This window comes from Cyprinus carpio, chromosome A4 (assembly GCF_018340385.1).
Source record: "Cyprinus carpio isolate SPL01 chromosome A4, ASM1834038v1, whole genome shotgun sequence".
NCBI classification, from domain to species: Eukaryota; Metazoa; Chordata; class Actinopteri; order Cypriniformes; family Cyprinidae; genus Cyprinus; species Cyprinus carpio.
The window spans coordinates 10,477,992-10,500,590 of NC_056575.1; the positions used below are offsets into that span (position 1 = coordinate 10,477,992).

The 22,599-nt window shown below is 37.0% G+C and overlaps 1 protein-coding gene across 1 annotated transcript in view; it reads left to right on the forward strand.

Moving 5' to 3' along the window:
- LOC109093744 (exocyst complex component 4) overlaps nucleotides 1-22,599 on the forward strand; it is a 99,159-nt gene that overhangs the window by 51,580 nt on the left and 24,980 nt on the right. The window contains exon 12 of the mRNA XM_042740256.1: nucleotides 14,939-15,158. Coding sequence (XP_042596190.1) covers nucleotides 14,939-15,158 — 220 coding nt within the window. The remainder of the gene's footprint in view (nucleotides 1-14,938; nucleotides 15,159-22,599) is intronic.

Here is a 22,599-nt window from a genome sequence, read left to right on the forward strand (position 1 = left end):
ACATAAGTGTGTGCTCCTGTGTTTGTGTGCGTGTCCCTGCCTCTTTGTGTTTCACCTCCTGGAGTGGAGGGCAGGTGCCACTCTCTGTTAGCGCCGAGCCACAGAGCTCTGGCAGCTACATCACAGCAGCCTTTGATTCGCCAGCCTTTCCAGGTCGACGAGCTGATGCCTGATAATAATGTTGTTTGATTGCTGAAGTGGAGAGGTAATTGATTGATCCTTTGGCATGTCTGGGGTCAGGCTTCAGAAGAAGGCCGGTCTCTGGTGTTGATTCGTCTGGGAACAGACTCTTCTCTTTCCCCTGCTCTTTCAATCCACAGGAAGATGAGCAATGGACGAAAAGATGAAAAAGAAGAAAGGAGAATGGCTATTTCAGAGATTTCCTTAAAAAACCTCATGCTGATCCAAACCTTCTTTCTGCGATGATAAAAAAAAAAAACAAATAAAACATGATGTCATAATGATGTGATGACATAATTTACTCACCCTCATGCTGATCCAAACCTTCTTTCTGCGATGATACACAAGGACAATATTATGAATTTTTAGTTTTTAGAATTAAAATCAGTGGGGTCCAAAACATCTGGACCCCAGTGACTTTTGCTATATGGCCAAAAAGACATTTTTAATCATTTCATTTTTGCGTGGCCTATTAAAACCATTTAGAATAACCATTATTGAAGTACTGAGTCATAGACTTGTACATTATATTTAAATTTGACCTAACAGCTTTTAATGTGAGAGGGACAATGAAACTTTTAGATTCTTAACTTTACACATTTTTGTGTATTTTTCACATAAATGAGTTTTAGATCAAATAATAATTGGTGGGCCCCTTGCAGCACCATGTAAGACTCATGTATTTGAGATATATACAGAGAGAGAGAGAGAGACAGATGCACAGTGTCTAATGGCTAATAAACTTAAATTGGATTATTGGATTGGACAATCTATCTTTCTGCATTAATTAAGCTCAGGGTCAAACACTCTCCACTCCTTCCATAATCAACAAGTGCTGCAGGGAAACTGCTCATTTAAAGAGTTAAATGCAAATCAAAGTGTAAAATTGACAATTACTGATGATGACCTGTTCCTATGTTCTTTGGACAGCAACCATATGCTTCCTGAGTGACCAATAGGCACGCTTCCTGTGCATGTATAAGATGTCAAAGCCACAATAATATTAGCAGGTAAAACTCTGCACTAAATACAGAGGCTTAACGTTTCAGTGTTAATGCTGCTTGAGTTTATAGAGCGGCTCTTGTTCACATGTTTCCAATGCTTATAATTCCTGTTCAAGCAATGGACTGAATGTGCAGAGCTATGTTTTTAAAAAAATTGAGACTTATACAATTATAAATACAAATCCGAATTATGGCTCAGACGGTGTGCCTGCCATGCTGAGCAGGTAATAACCCCCGATTAGGCTCTTTATATGAGAGAATGAATGCTGAATACCAGGCCCAGCTCTCTGGAGGAGAAAGACACGTGGAGAGGGGGAAAGCAAATTAGAGAAGCTGAAAATAGGAACGGAGGGTGTGCTCATTTAGCTCTCGTGGTTAGATCCCTGCCAACGTTCACCTGTTAAAACGATATGGCATGAATCAATCGCCAGTCTTAGGAAAGACAAAATTGCTTAAATTCAAGGAAAAGAGTCTGAAGTTTTTGAAATACACAACATGTTTTTTGTTTTCTTTTGTTGCTGATTCCAAAATAATTCCATTAATGATTCTTTTTGTCATTTTAATAGTAAGGAAGAATGGACAAAATAGGAAAACAGTTTTCATGGCATTCACAGGTATTAATATATACAATATATACATACATACACCTGTATATATATGTGTGTGTGTCTTTAATTGAATTAAATATTTGGAAAAATAAATATAACATATGTAGTACTGTATTTTCTGGGGAAATTTCAATTACCAATCCTAGTGGTATTTGATGAATTCATCATGTTTCTGAAGGTAACTCTTCAGGTGTATCTTCCGTCTCTCCCTGACGACCTTCATAAATGCTGCTTATTCGCGAGTCTGTAGACTTAGGTGTCATAATGTTGCATTAGCGGAATGTGATGTAGCTTTGGGCAAGCTGGCTGGTGAATCCCTGGTGAAGCCACAGGATTTAAATTTGATTTAAAACATGATTTACTGCAGTTACTCCAGGCTACGCTCTCTCTTTCTTTCTCATTTTGAAATGAATTCTCTGCTGCTTAGCCCTGGTTGCTCTGTGCAAGCCCTGTGCAGCTCTGGCTGGCAGCCTGATTGTGTTGGGGCACTGATACAGCTCACCTTGGCATCCTTCATTATTGTGGGAGGCTCTGTGTCCTCTCTGATGGTACTTTTGGTAAGCGTTAGTTAAGGTACTGCTGCTAATTTTTGCACTAAAAGAGGCCAAAGAGAACAGTTAAGGTGTTTATTGCCATACTGCAATGGTTTGTAAGTTGCTATCATGTTTTTTTTTCTTCAGTTAATGGTTTTATAGGGCATCAGTGACTTGTGTTGCCCTGGCTTGCTAAGCACATCTCTCTTTCTATATCTTAGGCGTCTCACCCCACTTTAGCAGAAAGTGATGTTGGATATTTGTTTCTCAAACTTTTTTTGCATGAAGAAAATAAAACATGTTATTAGGGCTGTTATTTGTGGTAATATTTTCATGAAATATTTCCTGCTCAAATTGTCATTACTGTAATGCTTCCAGGTTGTTTACTTTTGAGTTATTTTTTCTCCCCTCATTATTCTCAATGATATTTCTCATTTGATTCTTATTACTGTAATACAGGATGTCTTTTAACAGTATTGAGTGTTTTTTTTTTTAGTTAGTTAGTTAGAATCAGCATAAAGGCAGTACAACAAATATTACTTCAAGATTAAGGCTGTGATGTACAAATACTTATTTATTTTGGCATTACATTATTAGGAACTGGTGGAATAGCATGCTTAATAGTCAAGAAAGTATGACACAATGCACTGAACCTTAATAAATATGCCTCATTCACTGTAGGCATTAAATTATTCTTGGCAGGTTGTGAGTGATTGGTTTTAATTCAGAGTGCACACTGAAGTTTAATGTAATTTTTAGTTTAGATTAGAGTGAACAGAAGTTTAGTTTTAAGTTTTGTTTACAGTACAATGCACATAGGAGTTTAAATGTTCAGTTTAGTTTAGCTTTTAGTTTAGAGTGAACAGAAGTTTAGATTTAGTTAGTTTTTAGTTTATTTTAGAGTGCACATGGAAGTTTAGTGTAGTTTGTTAGTTCACTGTACACATAAGAGTTTCATTTCTTGAAAATGTTCTTATGGCAGAATTGTACTACTTTTAGCTGTAAATGTGTTTTAGAGCATATATGGGTCTAGTTTCATTGTTCACAGCATAATCAGATACAGTGTAAATTACCCCCCCCCACACCACCCACCCAAGATTGTGATGTAATATACACAAATAATTTACATTTTACATAATATGAAGAAAACAAGTGAATGCTCAAGGAAAGTGAGAAAATGGGAAGGAAATCTAAGTCAGATCCTAATGGAATCCGAGGCTATGGAAAGGCTATGAGGAAAAAAATCCATTACGTGTGGTGTTACTGTTTCACTCACGGTAGCCGAATTGGGTGAAATGATATTAGTTGTGTTGTAATGTGATTTCTGCCATGTGTGAATATGAGATTCTAATGGATTTGAGGACATTACAGCAGTCTTTATCTCTAGTATTTATTCCTCCTGGTTGCAAATGTAATTTACTAAGTATGAGGCATCAGTCGGGTTCTGCTTTATGTTTGGTAGGAGAGAGAGAGAGGGGAGAAGGACTGGGGCGATTCTTCAGGAATGAAATGCCATAACAGATGGTTATTGAGAGAGCTGGGGACATATCAGATGCTGGAGAACTTACTTTGGTCTTGAGTGAAAAGAAAGTGTGCGCAAGGCTTGAAATGGAGTCTTTTCTCTGATGAAGAGCCATCAAATGTCTCCGTTTTACAGGCCACATGGATCCCAGGTGCCGGGAGTCTAGGCAGCTAGATTTTTCCAATCAAACCAGACAGACGGCTGACAAGATCAAGATTGTTCTCTTTCTTTCAGTTTTTCTCCCTCTCTCGCATGCGCTCTCTTTTCACAGTGCTATTGTTGCTGTAGAGCAGAATATCTGTCATATTTGACTTTCATTTTCATTTAGCCATGTATTGAGAACTTCGGATGAGCTCCTTTCATTTTCTTGCTCTTTTGGAAATTGAATGTATGGGAAGCCAATTTTAGAGACTGGCAAGGCTCTCATTATAGAGAGTCACACTACCCATAATGCCTTGCACTAAAATCCTCTTTCTTTTTTTTTTTTTTTGCTCAGAGATCAAAATAAAACATAATAAAGGACAAAGAAAGCATGTTGTGGTGTACCCAGTTGATTTCATTTAATTCTGCATCTGAGCATTTGTCGTCATAAAGAGTATTCAGAAATCCAATTTCATTAGTTGCCTGTACCAACAGATATTCTTTCAGCTGCTGTTTTGATTGTTGGAGCATTATAGATGCTTGTTTTTTATTTTGTTCTGAAAGCATTTGCAGCAGAGCCCCAGTTTGGGCGATTTTCTTTTTCCGTCATGTTGCAAACAAATTTGATACTGAGATTTAACTCTGATTAGAGCAAATCTATTCTTGATTAGCATATGCCTGCAACTTTCAAAACGTTTCAGTCAAGGTTCTTAGTGAATCAACTCTGAAACATGACTGTTAAGAGAGTCAGATAATAAACTTTCATCTTAAAAAAATAAAATTAAAATAAATAACAAAAATGCATGCGAGTAGCAGAGGTATAAAGAATTTCAGAGCAGTTTTTTTTTTAAAGAAACTTTTTTATATATTTAACATCAAATTGGCATTTAAAAGCCATCTGATGTTCATAATTTGACGTGTTTTACAGTGAAATGGGATATTCATAACTATGAAACAAATTTCAGGGAAATGGCTTGATTTTATCCGTCAACCAAAAATTAACTATAAAAAAATGAATTAAGCCGTATAAAATAAATAATTAAAAAAAATTAATAATGGCGTTTTTTTATACATTTTTTATTCTTTAAGTTGGTGCAAAATTTGCATTGTCCGTAGTAAAATACATACATTATATATCCTCATTTTTATTCATTATTTAAGTTGGTGCAAAATTTGAATTGTCCGTAGTAAAATTATATATATACACACACTTACATACATTATATATTGTAATATATAATCGGAAACAAATACAAATTATTTCAGCATCATCTTTATCTTCTAAAATTCTTTTTCTTATTCTTGTTGTTTTTGTGTGATGTCGGCTGATCATAACCCAGCCAAACATTATTATATTTACCCAGAATTCATCTTCTCAACTAGAGTTCTTTCGTTTGCCTCATTTATGTTCATTAAAAGCATAAAACAAACTAGCTCTGATGGTTATGTTTGTGCCTAGCTTGTTTACCACCTGCTGCTCGCCATAATATTTATATAGCATTCTCCACAGAACACTTCATCACTCACATCACTCGCTAATCACAGCAGAAGCACAGGAACACACCATTGCTCCCTCCTTCCATCTACGTACACATTTCACTTCCTCCTGTTCCCAGTAGCCTCAACTTCTGGTAGCCTGTGTTTCTCATTGATCTGGATTAGATGTGTGCCTGCAAACGTCTGTGCTCCTGCATACCTGCGAAAGCCAGACACGCCGGCCATTTGTACGCTAATGTGAGTCACATATATGACAGCTCGGAGCAGAGGTGATCTCGCCGGTCGCAATTGAATCTCACCGAGCCAGATATAAACCATATTATTTTGCCTCAGGCAACAACACATTCGATGATTGACTCGCCTCTTTCGCGAGGAAGACAAAGCGAGAGGAAGATGCCACCACTTGCCATTTTAATAGCACCTTCTGAATTTAACCAAATCTTGCAGCTGCCCTCTGCCCCCCTTGTGACCAAACAACACGGTATTTGTTTCAGAGCCCTGCGATTCCCTCCTTCCATCTCAGCCCTCTTATTTCATTGTTTTCTTTTCATATCCAATCAACCACCAGTATACCATTTCAATATAACACTTGTGTAGATATAAGGTGGTAAATTCCTACTGGGAGAACGATGCTTTGCCTTATAGAGAGTGAGTTGTAAAAAGTGAGTTGTGGAGTGTAAAACCAAATAAGAGGGTTGTAAATATGATTAAGTGTTTTATTCCGATTTTACAAATGGCTTCCTGAGCGCTATACGACCGGTAGTGACTTGTAGCTTGTTTTCTCTTTTACTGTATGTGCATCTGCGGGTGATGGAAGAAATAGAAAAAAGCCCATATTCCTATCAGAATATGTCAAAAAATGAAAATTTGCTATCATTTGAAATCTATTTGCTTTGATGACAGTTTAGAAAACTTTGTGTGCTTCCATCATGTCTTTTCATAAATGTCTTGTATGGACTGTTTTCTTTTTTTTTTTTAACAAGCAATTGAAAAAGATTTCACAAAATTGCTGTGATATTTTGAATCAGATTCCTGTAAATCAAAGCTGAATCCCTACAATCTTTTTTGATTGTGTCTAATATGCAAGGCATGCCCGTTAGTTGTGGAGCCATGAAAGGAATAATTTAACCTTACAAAAATCAAGAAAAAAAAAGAAATGAAAAAAAAAATTTAACAAAAAAAAAATAAAAAAAAGTTGCGATTTTGAATCAATTGAAATCATGTTGTTTCAAATCTGAATATATGTCTTTTTTTTTTTTCAAGGCAAAACAGATTCGGTCATTTTGACTGTAGCTGGAACCCTCTGTACTGTAGCTTGATTATAAATGCACATATAAACATACTGTACTTATTGCTGCCTGTAGTTGTCTGTAATGCGGAAGAACGGATGTCAGTAGAGGGCATTATTTGGGCTGTAAAAGAGTGTTAACTTCTTCCTGCCAAAATCCAGTGTTTGTACACCAACACCAGATGAGGTGTTACTGAGCACAGACTTTCTAAAGTTCAGACGATGCTCTGCGGAGAGCATTTCTTGACTTCACGTGTTTTTACGGTCTCTACTGTCACCTCAGAGCACCAGCCTTCACTGTTTTCCACGGCCGGCACATAAATCATAAAGCTGGCCCTGGGCCGTGCTCTTTGGCAAAGCCTCTGTGATTTAATTAAGTCCTTCTCCTCAGCAGAGCCCCAAGGAGCTGGGACGTTGGAGCACTTACTGGGTTCTTTCAGCAGAAGACGCTGAGTTCTAATTGAAGGAGCTCTAAAGTGCTTGGAGTCCCTTTCAACCAATGGGATACAATGATGACCCGCCCGCACTATTGGCTATATAAAACTCAGAACCCCCTCTTGCACTATTTAGTGAGCAGTCGCAGCTTCTATTAAGAGTGAAGTTTAAATGGGCCCTAGTGATTCGGCTATTTTATGGCCTGAAAAGGAGCTTGATTAGACCAGATCCCCCAAGAGGGGGTTGAATTGTTAAGCCGGTAGTGTGTCAATCAACACTCCACACCCTTTTAACCACACAATCACTTGCCTTCCCTCCCTTTTTCTGACTTGCACACACACACATACACACATGCTGTTATCACCTCGTGCATGATGCCGTTCGCCCATGCAGGCTCCCGTTAAAGGCAGGCCACTCCCAGCTTCTGCTCTAATAGCTCAATTTGCGGAGTTTCCTCCCTCGCTCACACCACGCAGAGTGATAACAGCCCTCCACTGCTCTGAAAACAAATGCTTTGAGAGGAGAAAAGACTGACAGGTTATTATCCAGTCCAGATGTGCGGTGGGCTGCTTGGGGAGGCAGTGACGTGTGTTTGTAAAGGCCACATTAAGCTTTGGATGTGGAAAAATGTAGTGTGGCATCCAGTGGGGTTCACATACTTTTTCTCTGATTGTCAACATCAGGGAGAAGTATCACTAAACAAAAACAAATACAAATTCAAAGTTCAATTCTTCCAAAAACAAAAACTTGTCCAAAACTTTTTTTTTGGGCAGAACACAAAAGATGTTTTAAACAGTAGTCTAATGTTGGTCCCCATTGACTTTAATTGTATCATATTTTTCTGCAGAAGAAAGAAAAGCATACAGGTTGTACAACGTGGGTGGGTAAATGATGGCAGAATTTCCATTTTGACCTCCCGATAACGTTCCAGTAACCTCAGCTAAACGTTTCCTGTAATTGCAGATCAGACATCGGTCAGGAGAAATTTTTGCACCATTTCCGTTTACAAAACTGTTTTAATTAAGCAATGTTCTTGGGATTTCTAGTCTAAACTGCTTTCTTGAGGTTAAAGCCTCACATACTTTTTTCCCTGCAACTGTATGTGCAGAAACAGAGCGCAGAGGATGAGAACGACTCTGGGATGGGAGGATACTGAGAAATGGGCGAAAGGCAAAGCAAAGAACGTGAAAGTGAATCAGGAAGGGTAATTTGTCACCATGGGGATATGTCAGCCAAAAGAGCCGATCTTATTTCCTGTTGACTGCAGGAATCCAAGCCCCTGGTCATCTTCATGTGATAGATTTCACCTAGTTTAATTGGCCTAAAACACCGCTTTGACTCTCGGTCGGCTCTAAACAACATTTTAGAATTTCCACCAGAAATGCAGCTCATTACAAACTGCTCTCTTTGGTTTGCAAATTTTGTTTTTGTAAAAAATGATGCTGTAAAAAAAGAAGAGGAAGATAAGTGAACTACTTTGCAACTCTGGCAATGTATTGCATCGCATTCGCTCTGTGATTTCCACCTCCATGTGTTTTAATTAGCGTGCCGGTCCTTTCCTTTCCAATAAGACATTTCTTTCCTACACCCATCGCTCTACCTTTGGTGAGACAGTGTGTGTTTGCGCATGTGTGTAAGATCTGCAGCAGACAGCAGGAGGTCTCAGAGCTAGTGAGTGTATGTGTTGGTTAGCTGTATTCATTTACCTCACCGCTGTCTTTGTAAGAACGCAATGTAAGCTAAATACATTGTACGGCGAAAGTCATTTTCGATAGTAACCCAATAAATGCAATCTTAATGCTTTCTAAAGACAGTTTCCCTTCATTAATGTGGCTGAAGAACTGACTGCACAGGTATGTACAGTACACAGAGAACTGACATACTGCCATCTAGTGGTTCATTTGAGTATACCAGTAGTTTGCTCTTCATGCTCATTTATAAAATAGTCTTTACATAGATTTAACCATGTGAGACCTACAGAATTAAACCCTCTCTTTTTTTGACTAATACGTTATTGGCTTTGTAACTGAGATGAGGCATCATCTATTAAAGACCTGCTTTTGAAGCAATACTATGTTGAAATAAATTAATTATGGTCTATAATTTCCATAAAATCATCCCACACAGCAATATTTTTACGATCATTGAAAGATGACTTCTCATTGTCACTGTGGTGAATATCCTCTGCTTGTTATAATATGACAAGTTAAAAGTGCCCATAAAATATGGAACGGTCGTCTTTATTGATTTTCTGTCTGTTGCTTAGATTTACAAATTTTATTTCACTTCTGGTTGTGATATGAAAATATCTAATCTTAAAAATATGCTGGAGGGGCAGATATGATATGAAAAAAGTTTTCTTGAATTAGTCACATGTTATACCAGTTAATTAATCGTACATATTTGCTAAAAAATATTTACTGAGAAAAAAACACCAAATTATGATCATTTGACGTCATTATATTAATGAATATTAATAAAATTTATCAAAAGTTAATAAATTTAATATATTTTATGGCTTCATCTGTCAGTGTTTTTGATTTAGTAAGTAAATGGAACTAAATGAAGTTTGATTTAAAATTAAAAATAAAAAATGAAGTTTGATTTTGAATTAATAATTAAGCATGAATTCATTAAATTGCTCAAAGGTCACAGTAAAGACAATTATAATGTTACAAAAGATTTCTACTTCAAACAAATACTGTTCTTTTGAACTTTCTATTCATCAAAGAAAAGAAACAAATCATGGTATCCACAAAAATGTTAAGCAGCACAATTGTTTTCAACACTCATAATAATGATAAATGTTTCTTAAGCACCATATCAGCATATCAGGGTGATTTCTGAAGAATCATGTGACAGTGAACCGCTTTGCATCACAGTTATAAACTGTACTTAACTGTTTTACTGTCATATTTATTTTTGATCAAATAGCTTTTGTGAGCATAAGAAATGCGTTTCAGTATACATACATATATTGAAAAAAGTGATTATATTATGTAAACTAAATTAACAAATTTTTTGTGTCAGACAGCAAACCTCAGGGAACTTTACACTTATTAAAAATAACTCTGCTACACTATGCTTCATGTCCTCCTTCACCTTTTTGTTCAATATTCTTCAATAATGCACAAATACATATTTATACTACAAGGATGGTTTAATTACTGGGCTTGTAATTGGTTTGGAGGGGAGAAGTACAAGAAGTGGTTGACGTACCATTTTCTGTGTTGAAGTCCTTGTGCACATACGTGTGTATTCACAGGCACTGCGCTCTGCACACAATAATCCAGTGAAGGCCTTGGGCACAGACATCTGCTTTCTAATAACAGTTAATTAGATGCTGTTGAGCGCAATCAGAGGCAGTTGGTGCTAATAAACTGGGACTCAGTGTGTGTGCAGTGTTTCTCGTCTGTGTTATGTCTGTGAGAGAGTCTACAGGATGAGGGCTTTGATCTAGAGGAGTCACAGTCTATTGCTTTAAACTTCAGCCAGTGAATTCATCCAAACACTGCAGTAGAGACCAGTGAAGAACTTGTACAGAAATACTGTTATTTGTATTTATTTATTTATTGGGGGGTTGCCAGGTCATTGCTGTGCGATTGCTAAAGTACTGTTGTTTTGTTTTAGTTGTTTAGTGATTACTAGAGAGTTGTAGAAAGTTTCTATGGTATTCTGGGGGTTGCCATGTCATTGCTATGCTGAAGTTTTCTGACTGGTTATAGGGCCTTATGTGGTTGCTGAAATGTTGTGGAAGGTTTTTTTTAGTGTGATATGGGTTGCTAGGTTGTTGCCAATTTCTTTTTATTATTTAATTGCAGTGTTGCTAGGATGTTCTGGGAGGTTGTTAGGGGTTTGGGTTGTTGCTACTGTAGGTTTTTCTATTAGATTTGCCATTGCTATGCGATTGTTAAAGTGTTAAGAGAGGTTTAATGCCTTTTTAGCTGGTTGCTAGGGTATTCTGGTTGGTTGCCAGGTCTGTTGAAGTATTGTTATTATTTTTTGGTAGTTTAGTTGTCATTGCTAGGATGTTATGGATGGTTACTAGGGAGTTGCTATGCGACTGCTAAAGTGTTCTGAGTGGGGTTTTTTTCCTGCATTGGGATGCATTTGCTACAGTAGGATGTTCTGGTTGGTTATAATATGCACATCTATGATAAACACTGAGGGTTAGAATTTATTCATATCCCTAATTGTGAGAAATGGAAATAATAAATCTTGTGACCACGCACAGGCTTAAACCTCTGTTTGTTCACAGTAGAGTTATAATAATTTTTCCCAGTCCTCTGGACCCTCATCAAATGTTGATAGTGTTTCAATTATGTTATCCTCTGGATGGATTAAGATCATAAATAAATCAACCTCTTGATTACATGCCATAAACCCTTATTATCGTGAAGAACATAAAGAAGGCCAGCTCTGATTACATGCCATAATCCCTTATTATCTGTGAGTTATGCTTACAGACATCTCATCCTGCTCTGAGGGGGGCTCACTATAGTGGCTGTTCCTGCTCTCATCTCACATCATATTTTCCACCCGATTCTTACTCGTAAACACAACAACGTGTGTTACAGTATAGTCAAATATCAGTTGTCTTTTTGCTATCTTTTTCGCAATTATAATATATTGTAATATAAATTATAATTAATTATGACTTATTTATTCATACCTATCCATTCTACTGAACTTGCATGTGTTTGGATTAAAAAAAAAATTATAATTGTCATTTCACACTCATACTTTTAGTTGTAATACATCACATCCATTCAAATTATTTTAATACATTCATACACACACACCCGAAGGTGTAATCGAATCTAGAAATCCCTAATCCATATAGAATCTGAACTCCACGCAGTCCTGTGTGACTCTCCATATGAAATGAATGGCTTCTCTGATCTATAGATGGTCTATCATCTGCAGTTTATCATACTCAGTGAAAATGTAGTTTAGGTATTTATTATGTTTACTGCTAATTCTCATGTTTAAAAAAGTGAGCAATGAGAATGTGGCATTTATGGATTATTCTACTGTTGTCATAGTGAACAGTGTGGCTATTCTCAGCAGGGCATCTGGTGAGCCCAGGTAATGATAGGAGGACAGAATCGAGTTTTGAGCTGTTGTCGTTCTCATTTTCCATCCTCTTCCTCTTGACTCAGTTTTCAAACATCTCTTAGCACAGTCAAGCCTGGTTACGCACTCACATGCTGTTCACACATCATATGCAATTGCAGAGAGAAGTGTCCAACTTCTCCACACCTCAAACACAGAGAGTGTTTTACTACTTTGCCCAGTAGCATGAACAATTTTAAGTTTGTCTGTGATTTCTTTGATTAGCACTTAAGCAGGCCTCTGGACGACAACTAAGATTGCAAATGTGACAAAAAAAAAAAAAAAAAAAAAGGACAATATGGAATATCTATTGGCAACAGTCAACCTTTCTTGTTTTTCATGCAGTTCATTAGCTTTTTTTTTCAGGCTGTTTTGTGGGTCTTCCTCTAACACACACTTCTGTCATGACGGTCAATGTGGTCATGCTCACGATGTCCCTGACTCATTTTCCCTTCTCTGAATTTGGATGAATCGAAACTTGATTAACTGAGAGAGCCAATGAGCCTTTATGGCAGCTGTCACCTTCCATTTACCTCATAAGACCAGTGATCAGACAGACTTATGGAATGAAATATTAACACAGCGAGATGATCACATGAAGGCTGCGCCCATGATACTTGTTTGTGTGTCACTGTGTGCACGGGTCGCTGTGTGTCTATTAGATGAGTGAGACTGAAAGTAAGAGACACCATCTGGTGTGAATAATTCTTATAGAGGACATTTATATTGGTGACATAATGAAGTGGAGATTGAGCGATTATCTTTGTCTGTAGTTCGAAGCCATGCCAAATTATTCAAGAGGGTCCTGAGAAACCTTTCAATATTTTATATACAGTCCTGGCTGCAGAATTATGTGATACACAGAACAAATTTAAACTGGGACAGTTCAATTACACTACAATTTGTCCCAAATTTTCTTTCTGGAAGTTTATAGTTCCTCATTTTTAAATTTTAAGCTGGACTAAATGGTCATTGGTGCTGATTAATTGTTGTACTGATTAGGAATGCACCATTTTTAAGATTCTGGCCAATACCGATAAATATATAATTGTATATAATTATTTTCATGCTATGACCTACAAGAATAAATGACTATTGTTTCTATTCCTTTATACTTTTTTCTTTAAATAATTAAAAAATAAATCTTTAAAACTAAAATAAATCATTTAAAATGGTAAGTGTATTTAGCCATTAATATAAAATACTGTATTAAAAAATTAATATTTGGTGTTATAAAATTATTAATGTTTTTAAATATTCACCTTGTGTGTTAGATGAATGCAAAGGTAATCTAAATGTATCCAATATTGGCTGATGTGGATACATTAAAAATGAATAATATCGGCCGATAACCAATATTGCATTGATATATTGTGCATACTTAATACTGTGAGTATTACTGTGAAAAAGGAAATCTAAACGTAAAAGACTGCATATTGGGGAAGTGAGCATACAGAATTAAATATCCAAAATCAGCTAATATGTTAAATTAAAAATCTCTAATATTGGCCATTAACCAATACAGTACCGATATATTGTGCATACTTAACACTAATGTTTTTGTTGTTGTTGTTTTAACCAAGGTGAAATAAAATTATCAATTATTTAGAACCCACATGGATCAGTGTTTTTTAAAGAAACATAGTGAGAAAATAAAAAGATTTAAAATGTTTAGTTTATTTTGGTTTTTAGGTTTGTAATGGCAGTGTTTTACTAAATGCCATGGTACAGTTGTTGCTTACTGAGGGCTGAGCCATGCTTCCAGTACACACACACACACACACACACACACACACACACACACACACATCTCTCTCTCCTCTCTCTCTCTCAGTCTCTCTCTCTCTCTCTCACACTCTCTCACACACACACACACACACACACACACACACACACACACACACACACACACACACACACACACACACACACACAAACCCACATTCATGTGCACATGTGTGGATGGGCTCCCCTCTGCTGGGTTGACTAATTGGCTGTGCAGTGCTGAGGGAGGTGTTTAGAGTCAGAGGGTTGTGCAGCTGTAGTCTCGTAGTGATAAATCAGCGTTCCTGCTGATCTATGAGCCTCTGTCTCTTTGTACGCAACAGCCCATCCGTGCTCAACACCTGTCTTGTTCCTTTACTGACACACATAGTGTATGTGCAGTACTTAAAAGCCAGAAATGGTGCTCATGAGTGTGTATTCCAAGTTTGAGGCCTCACTGAAAATCTGGGATTCAAAATTTCATTTTAACCTTGAACAGAAAATTGTTGTTGTTGACATAAAAAGAAATCTAAAATGATATTAAATTATTTTAATATATAAAAACAAATTGCCACAGTATATGATAATATAATTTGTAATAAGAACCTATTTATTTAATTTTGAAATTAAATGCAAAATGAAACAATAGTGTATGAAAAATCCCAGAGAGTGAACGGGACACAATACAGGTTGGATTCAAACCCAAATTTTCCACATCAGCGCCACTGCACAATGTTCTAACCACTAAGCCTCAGCGCTGACATCTACAAACTTAGTCAAACTGTGCATCTTGCAGACAGGTCTTGTTTCTGTAATTTAATGCAAATGCTTTGTCTTCTGCGTGCCATCAGGTTCATTCAGGAGATCGAGTCCCGTATGGGCCCAGCTCAGGCCAAGCAGTGTCAGCTCCACACCTTCCTCACCTACTACATCAACGACCTGTTCCTCAGCCAGGTCCGCACCGAGACCAATAAGGAGATTGAGGCTGTGACCAAAGTATCTGACCCGCTCAAGATCCTGGCCAGCGCTGACACCATGAAAAACCTGGGAGTTCAAAGACCTCTTCTACAGGTATCTTGTTTTAAGAAACTTTAGAAGAAAAAGTATGATAATATAAGTACACACACATACATTAAGATAATACAGCCTTCTTTATCTCCCTCGTTTCTTCACACTCTACTTCTCTTTTATTAGTCGATCCGTTAATTAGACTGTTAAACAGCATTTGCATACCGGTCAAGTATACAAAAGCCCGGTCTGATTGTTTTCTCATCTGAATTACACAGAGGGGGAAGGTTATTTTTTTCTCTTCTCATCTCTTCTCCTTTACTCTCCCGAGAGTGTCGATAAAGGCCACCTACCCCCCTATCACCTTACATCATAATTGGAGCTGAAATTGTGTTTGATCCTGGCTGACCTGGAATCAGCAGTTAAGTGCAGCTTATATAACACACAGCGGGGCGCCATGGTGACCAGCTGCCAGCTGTCCGTCTCTCCCAGGGCTGCTTCCTGGCGGCACAGAAAGTGCAACACTTTTATTGCCATGGAGAACACAGAATGTGCTTATCAACTAAGTTCATCAGCTAAGGGAATGAGTGCTGTCTCTCCTCTCACCTTTCTAGTATTTGCTTCTTGTTGTAGTTTAAATGCTCCTTACGGAATCATTTTAAAATATAGGATTATGTTATGTTAAATTATAATATATTTATATTATTTTATCACAGCCTTAAAGAAGCTGCCTAACAGATATTGTCTTTTTATGTTTAGCTGCACGCTTTTGTTTGTTCCTGAGTGCATTCGTGTGCAATTGTGCATGTACAACTGAGTTATTTCAATGTCTTCCTCCTATCTGAATCCATGATCTGGTCAGTTAACCTCATGAGAAGCTCTCTTTGCAAATATATGAGAGCAAGAATGCACTTGTGCTGAGTGTGATGAGTTTAGCACTCTGTTATAACTCAGATCAGAGCCGTTATGGGCCCCCTTACTCTTTAAACTGAGACCTGTCATCTCAAGGCTCTCCAAGTTGTGTGTTCTTGTGTTTATGTCTTAGCATTGCTTTCATTTCGAGAACAGTGGTAGTTCATTACGGAGGGGAAGGCACCAAAAGCTCACAGCCATTTGTTTACGATTATGATTTCTCCTTAACGAGGACTGCGGCATCTTGCTAATTACCCTGCTGGGCTAATGAGCGACTCTCTGGATAGCGGGAGCTCAATAAAATGCACTTTTGTTTTGATTTTTTTCTTTTTAATTACCTTCAATCAGAGGTGCCGCAGCTTTGCTCCTGACAGCTCGTGTGGCTCGTCCCATCCCAGCCTTTTGCTTTGTACAGTTGTAGAACCGTTTCCTGGGTCGTGGTATGTGTGTGTTAGAGAGACGCACTGAAGGAACGAGAGATCTTGCTCTTCAGAGGCACTTTAATAAAGCCCTTCATGAAGAGCTGTAGTAGTATGAGAAGTTGTTTGTGTTCTCATTTGTGCACAGACTTTGCAAAGTGCCTGTTGATTTTGAACTTCGCAGAGGAAGGAAGATCAGCACTGCATTCAGAAAGTGTTTGCTTTACATCCATCGGCATTAGCCAAGCACCAAATGTGGGTAAAATTTGGCTTTAGTGAGTAAATAACATTTTTCTTGCCAAATGGCCTGTTAAATTTCAAGCAAGTTTATTAGTTTTAATGTTTTTAAAAGAAGCTCACCATCACTGAATTTATACGTTTACTACAGTAACAACAGTAATATTATAAAATATTATTTAAATTTAAAATAGCTGTTTTTAACTTTTCTTTTTTAAAATGCAATTTATTCATATTCATTCATCCCAATAAGGCCCTCATTTGCATACAGTATAATCACCTAGAACAGGTGCAGAGCAAGACTGAAGAGCAATCTGACAGGATGTGTATTACTTCCCTAAATGTCTTTTTTTCCTGACAACAAAATATATGGAAAAGTCAGCTTCAGCTTCATTTCTAACGTTATTTTAGGAGTATGAGTTTAGTTTTCAAGCTCCCAGTATTCAATACAGCGTGCCATTGAGAAGGTATGAGACTAAAATTGACCCTCTTCTCAGACTGAACAGCCATCCATCCTGTGAGAAGCTATGAAGTTGAGTGAGGCTTCTCTCCAGATTGTCTATTGCCACTGTGATGCATTGTAGACCAAATGGAGAGGACAAATGATGCTTAAAGTAGTGCTCTCCTGTGGTCAAGGAAATGATGACAGAGAGATGTGGGGCTGTGTTTATGGGTGCATGTCGGTGTATTCCAGGTGCCATGGCTCGGATGTTACAGCAGGTGTTTTATGAGAAATCAGCCTGGGAGAAGTGGAGCATTGATCCGTGGGGAATGGGGCTTTTCTTTTAGTTTCACAACATTAAATATACTGCTCTTTGCCATCAGGAACCATGTTAACACACACACACATAAACACCCACTCCCATTTACTTGTGCAGTAGTACACAGGAAGAACTCTCAGGACGGATTTTATGTCTGTTGTTGTCAGCATTTTTAAAGCTTACCAACTTTTTTGTCATAACCCAGTGTCACCTTTTATTTCTGTAAACTTATCAACACCAACTTAATTTTGTTGGACAACATATATATATATAAAATAAAGTGAAAGTACGTACATATATATATATATTTATAAGTGCATATAGCCATATATATATAAGTATATTGATGGATGTACATATCCCCCACACACACAACCACACATTTTGGACAGGGTTGTTTTTCGAAGCTGTCTTATTGGAGAGCATGTATAATAATAACAGGCTTGTTTTCATTTGCTTACAATTAAATATAGACGACCATTTACTGATTATTTGGACAGGGTTGTTTTTCGAAGCTGTCTTAATGGAGAGCAGACATTTAGTTTAATAATTAAACTTAATTAAAAAACAGTATAATTTTTTCTGTGTGTAATGAGAATGGTTTCTTGGCAGAGTTAGATTAGGTGTTACTACATTAGCATTACTGGTTGCACTTTTAAGCACAAGACTCGCTCAAATACAAACAGCCCCTGCTATCAGCACTCCTGTGTCGGAAGCTCAAGTTTGCTGTCCTCACTCTGTCTTGTATAACAACAAGGCCAGTGATATCAGAAAGCCTGGCTATCCATGCTCTGCCTGCTCTTGGCCTTAAACTCCTCTCCGGTTCTTTCTCTTTGCTGTTCTGTTCCACTGATGCTATCTGCAGGTCTGGGGCCCACTGATTGATTCATTCATTTCATTAGAAATGTTTTGAGGGGGTCACTGTGCAGCTTGTTTGGAGATTGGCTCTATTAATCTTCCCCACCACAGGATCTACGGTGCTGCTCACAGGGGCCACATGTCCGGACACCTCTTACAAAAATGCTTGGACTCACACACTTGATTTTAGCTGATGTTGGTGGAAAATTGCCAAAATGTTGAAAAAAGGTATTTGGTTACTGTTCATATTAGTCGTGCATGCAAAAATAAATAAAATAACATAAAAACTTACTAAAAAAACTATAAAAAATAAAATTAATAAAATCATATCTAAATATTAAGATGAAAAACTTCAAAACTTAAATGAAAATACAAAATGTTAGCTGGGCAACTTACTGAAATAAGTTTAAGTTGTATTACTAAAATTACTAAAACTAAAGCTGAAATGAAATAAAAAAAAAATCAAAAAATAAAAAAAAAAAAAAAAACAAAAAAAATACCACAAAAGCACACAAATAAACTATTAAAGCATGAACAATTAAAATGCTGAAAATATAAAAAGTACCATTTTAATGCTAAGAGAGGGCTATTAGTATTAAAGAATAAATACTAATAGATAATAAATACTATAATATTATGCAAATATATTTATATCAATTAATATTAAAACAACCCTGGTAATTATATACATTCATACTGTAAGTGTAACCAAATATTTTTGGAAACATTGCAGTTGCCTGGGGGCAACTTTTGCAGTTTTGATATTGCAATTTTAGGCCCCTTGTTTTCCAGGAATCTACAGATATCCAGTATTATATCCAGAAAGTCTTTTCAGTCAAAGGAGGTCTCAGTATAGGTATTTTAGGCTATAATGTTGTCAGAATATTCCAGGATGTGTTTTCTTCACAAGTCTGTTTTTAGAGACGTGATTTACTGTCTGTCTGTGCCGTTCAGTCAAGGCTCATTGTGAATTGTGGACTTGAGCTGCCACCAGCACTTTGCTAATGAAGCTGACCTTTTTAATCACACTGTATTCACCGTCAACACACACACAGCCCTACACATCAGTCTAGAGTTGAACTAATGAGGGTGACCTTTTTGTTTGTAGGGTCTGTGTTGTGTGGGGGTGTATATTTGGTGTGTGTGTGTGTGTGAGATATCTGTTGATTGGCATCCTGTAGTGCTCGGCTCCATTAGCGGAGCAAAGCTCTGTGTGGCACACAGACAGTGTAGGCCTTTATTAGGGACTTCTCATCACGGCAGAAACAAAAACAGACATGTTTGGGTGGTTTTTTCTAGCTCTCTGTGCTCTTTTCTGTACAGAGGCACCAGAATCAAAATAATGGACTTCAAGTTACTTTTTTAATTTAATCTGGAATTTATTTCCATATTTCATTTTATTTTCAGCCTTTTTATTTTATAGATGGAATGGGATAGGGAAAGCTTTTAAAACAGATATAGAAGGACTCTCACAACCAAAAAACGTTTGTTTTTTTGTTTTTTTTTCCCACAGGTAACATGCATATAATGCTTCTAAATGGAAAGCGCCTGTGTCACTGGTGGCTTCATGGCCATTCAAGCAACATTAAATTTTGACATAAAAAGTTAAACGAAAACCAGACAAAATAAACCATAGAATAATTTAGCATTTTCCTTGATGACAATAAATCATTTTCATGACCCCTTCTAACCTCTTTACACAACCTACAGTTTGAGAACCTCCACCTTAATGCATTGGTCAGCCGACTCAAGACCTAAACTAGATTTATGTGGCAAATTCATGTTATTACTTCAAAAGAGTGTAGTCCTTTCATGGAATCTGACAAAATTCATCTCAAAATTAAGCAGACAGCAATCCATCTTGCACTCTTTCTTGTGTGCTTTAGGGCACAGTCACCTCCTCCTGTTTTTTTCTTTTTTCTTGTTACCTCCGAAACTCGTCTGTTCTGTCTTGGGTTCTTCTCTCAGGCCAGCGTTAGTCTTTTGGGCTTTGACTGCACCAGAGTGGCCTGCTGAGTGTTTCTTCACCTGTGGGACAAAAAACAAGGGAAGACGGAAGAACTGAAGCTAATATCTGCCTGTGGAGCTAAAACAAGCGAAAAGTGGCCAAATATGCTTTCAGTCCTGGTGCATTAAAGCAGACCAAGTTCTGGATTTTAGTCTAACTTGAGCTGAATTTGAAGAGAACTGCTCTTTTAAGACATTTTAATATATTTCCAGTGCATTGGGGTTTTTCTGCAGGGAGTGTGCGTGCATATGTGTACAGAAACATCCGTTCCATAATGATAATGCGTATATCACCTCCTTCTTTTTCCCCCCCCCTCACCACCATCACCACAATACTCCACTATAGGGGGTGTATTATATCATCCTTTCTCCACTATATGAAAAAAAAATGAAGAGAATCTCAGAGCTGCTACATTTATGATGGATTTATGTGTGGGCCTGTATTATTATGCTGAAGTAAGACTTTGAAGAGCTCTGGAAAAGAAAGAAAGAGTGAGTTAAGCGAAGTTTGGAGGTACAAGGATAGAGGATTATATGCAATAACTTAGTTTTTCTTGACTAAATCTGTGCGTTTTTTTAAAATCTCTGTTTTTTTTTTGGTACAAATTCATCCTTGATTTGATTAGGAGCTTCAAATTAAGTCAGTATACATGCACACGCCCATAAACACACATTGTTTATGCCCTTAGATTTTTATAATGCTTTTTGGAACTTCAAAGTCCCAGTCAGCTTTCAATTTCATTGTATGGAAAAAAGCATCTTAAACATTCTGCCTTTGGTTCTCCAATGAAGAAAGAAAGGCATATAAGTTTGGAATGACATGTGATTGAATAAATAGTGACAGGATTTTCTTTTTGTGTGAACTAACCCTTTAAACAAGGCATTACACACACACGCAGAAACAAAATCCTGCATCTGTCCCCACAGTTGCGTTGTGGTTGTGCTGCGGTTGAGTCGCAGGGTCATGTTGGCACGTGTGTGCATGTCTGTGGGTCCCAGTGGTGTACGGTCACACTCACAGTGATGAATGAACTGTCGCACCGCTGCCCTTCTCATGCATTACACTCCTTTACCCTGGAGAGGCTTGTGTGTTTCTGCATGTGTTTTCACACTTCTAATACCACAAGAAATTGTTCTACCACATTAATTTACTATGAATTCTGCAAATATCATGTTTGTGTGTATGCACACCATGTAGAAATGTATGGGTTGCTGGTATGGGTTGGTGTTAGGTAGGTGTGTGTGTGTTGTGGTGTAATTGAAGTGCCGGAACGGTTCAGGTTAACTGCTCTGAACTCTGTGCTATGGGGTCAGAACTGGATTAATGGAGAAAACCCATAGCCCGTGAACCTCCTCTAAATACACACAGCCTCATCTCAACATCTGTCCACCAGCTTGTCATCCATTCTGAATAGGATTCGGTGTTCTCACATTCATGGAAAACCCGGAAATATTTACATATTTATGTTTAAATATTTTTGATTTCCAGGCCTAGAGAATTGATTACAATTAGTACAATTATAAAAATGGAAATATATCATATATAGATATATGTATATATAGATATATGATTATAATTTTTTAAATATGTTTTTATATATTATTGTTCAGCAATTCATATCATATAGAAATACTCTGACATCACAATTATGTACATACATGCTAAATATGATCTAGTTTCATAATATGTGTAATATATGTTCAATTATATATGTGACCCTGGAGCACAAAACCAGTCTTAAGTCGCTGGGGTATATTTGTAGCAATAGCCTAAAATACATATAATGGGTCAAAATTATTGATTTTTCTTTTATGCCAAAAATCATTAGGACATTATGTAAAGATCATGTTCCATGAAGATATTTTGTAAATTTCCTACTGTAAATATATTAAAACTATATTTTTGATTAGTAATATGCATTGCTAAGAACTTCATTTGGACAACTTTAAAGGCGATTTTCTCAACATTTTGATTTTTTGCATACTCAGATTCCAGATTTTCAATTAGTTGTATCTCAGCCAAATATTGTCCAATCCTAACAAACCATACATCAATAGAAAGCTTATTTATTCAGCTTTCATGTGATGTACATATCTCAATTTCAAAAAATTGACCATTATGACTGGTTTTGTTGGCCAGGGTCACATATTGTTACACAATATCTGTAGTATGTTCAGTTTAATAAATTGAATTTTTTACTCATTCTGTATGCAAGGCATTGAGTTTTTCAGTATGTAAGGAGTTTAAAATGTAAGGATAATGATTTGTTGGTAGTTTGTTCCAAAGGTGTATAAACTCTGTATTCTTAC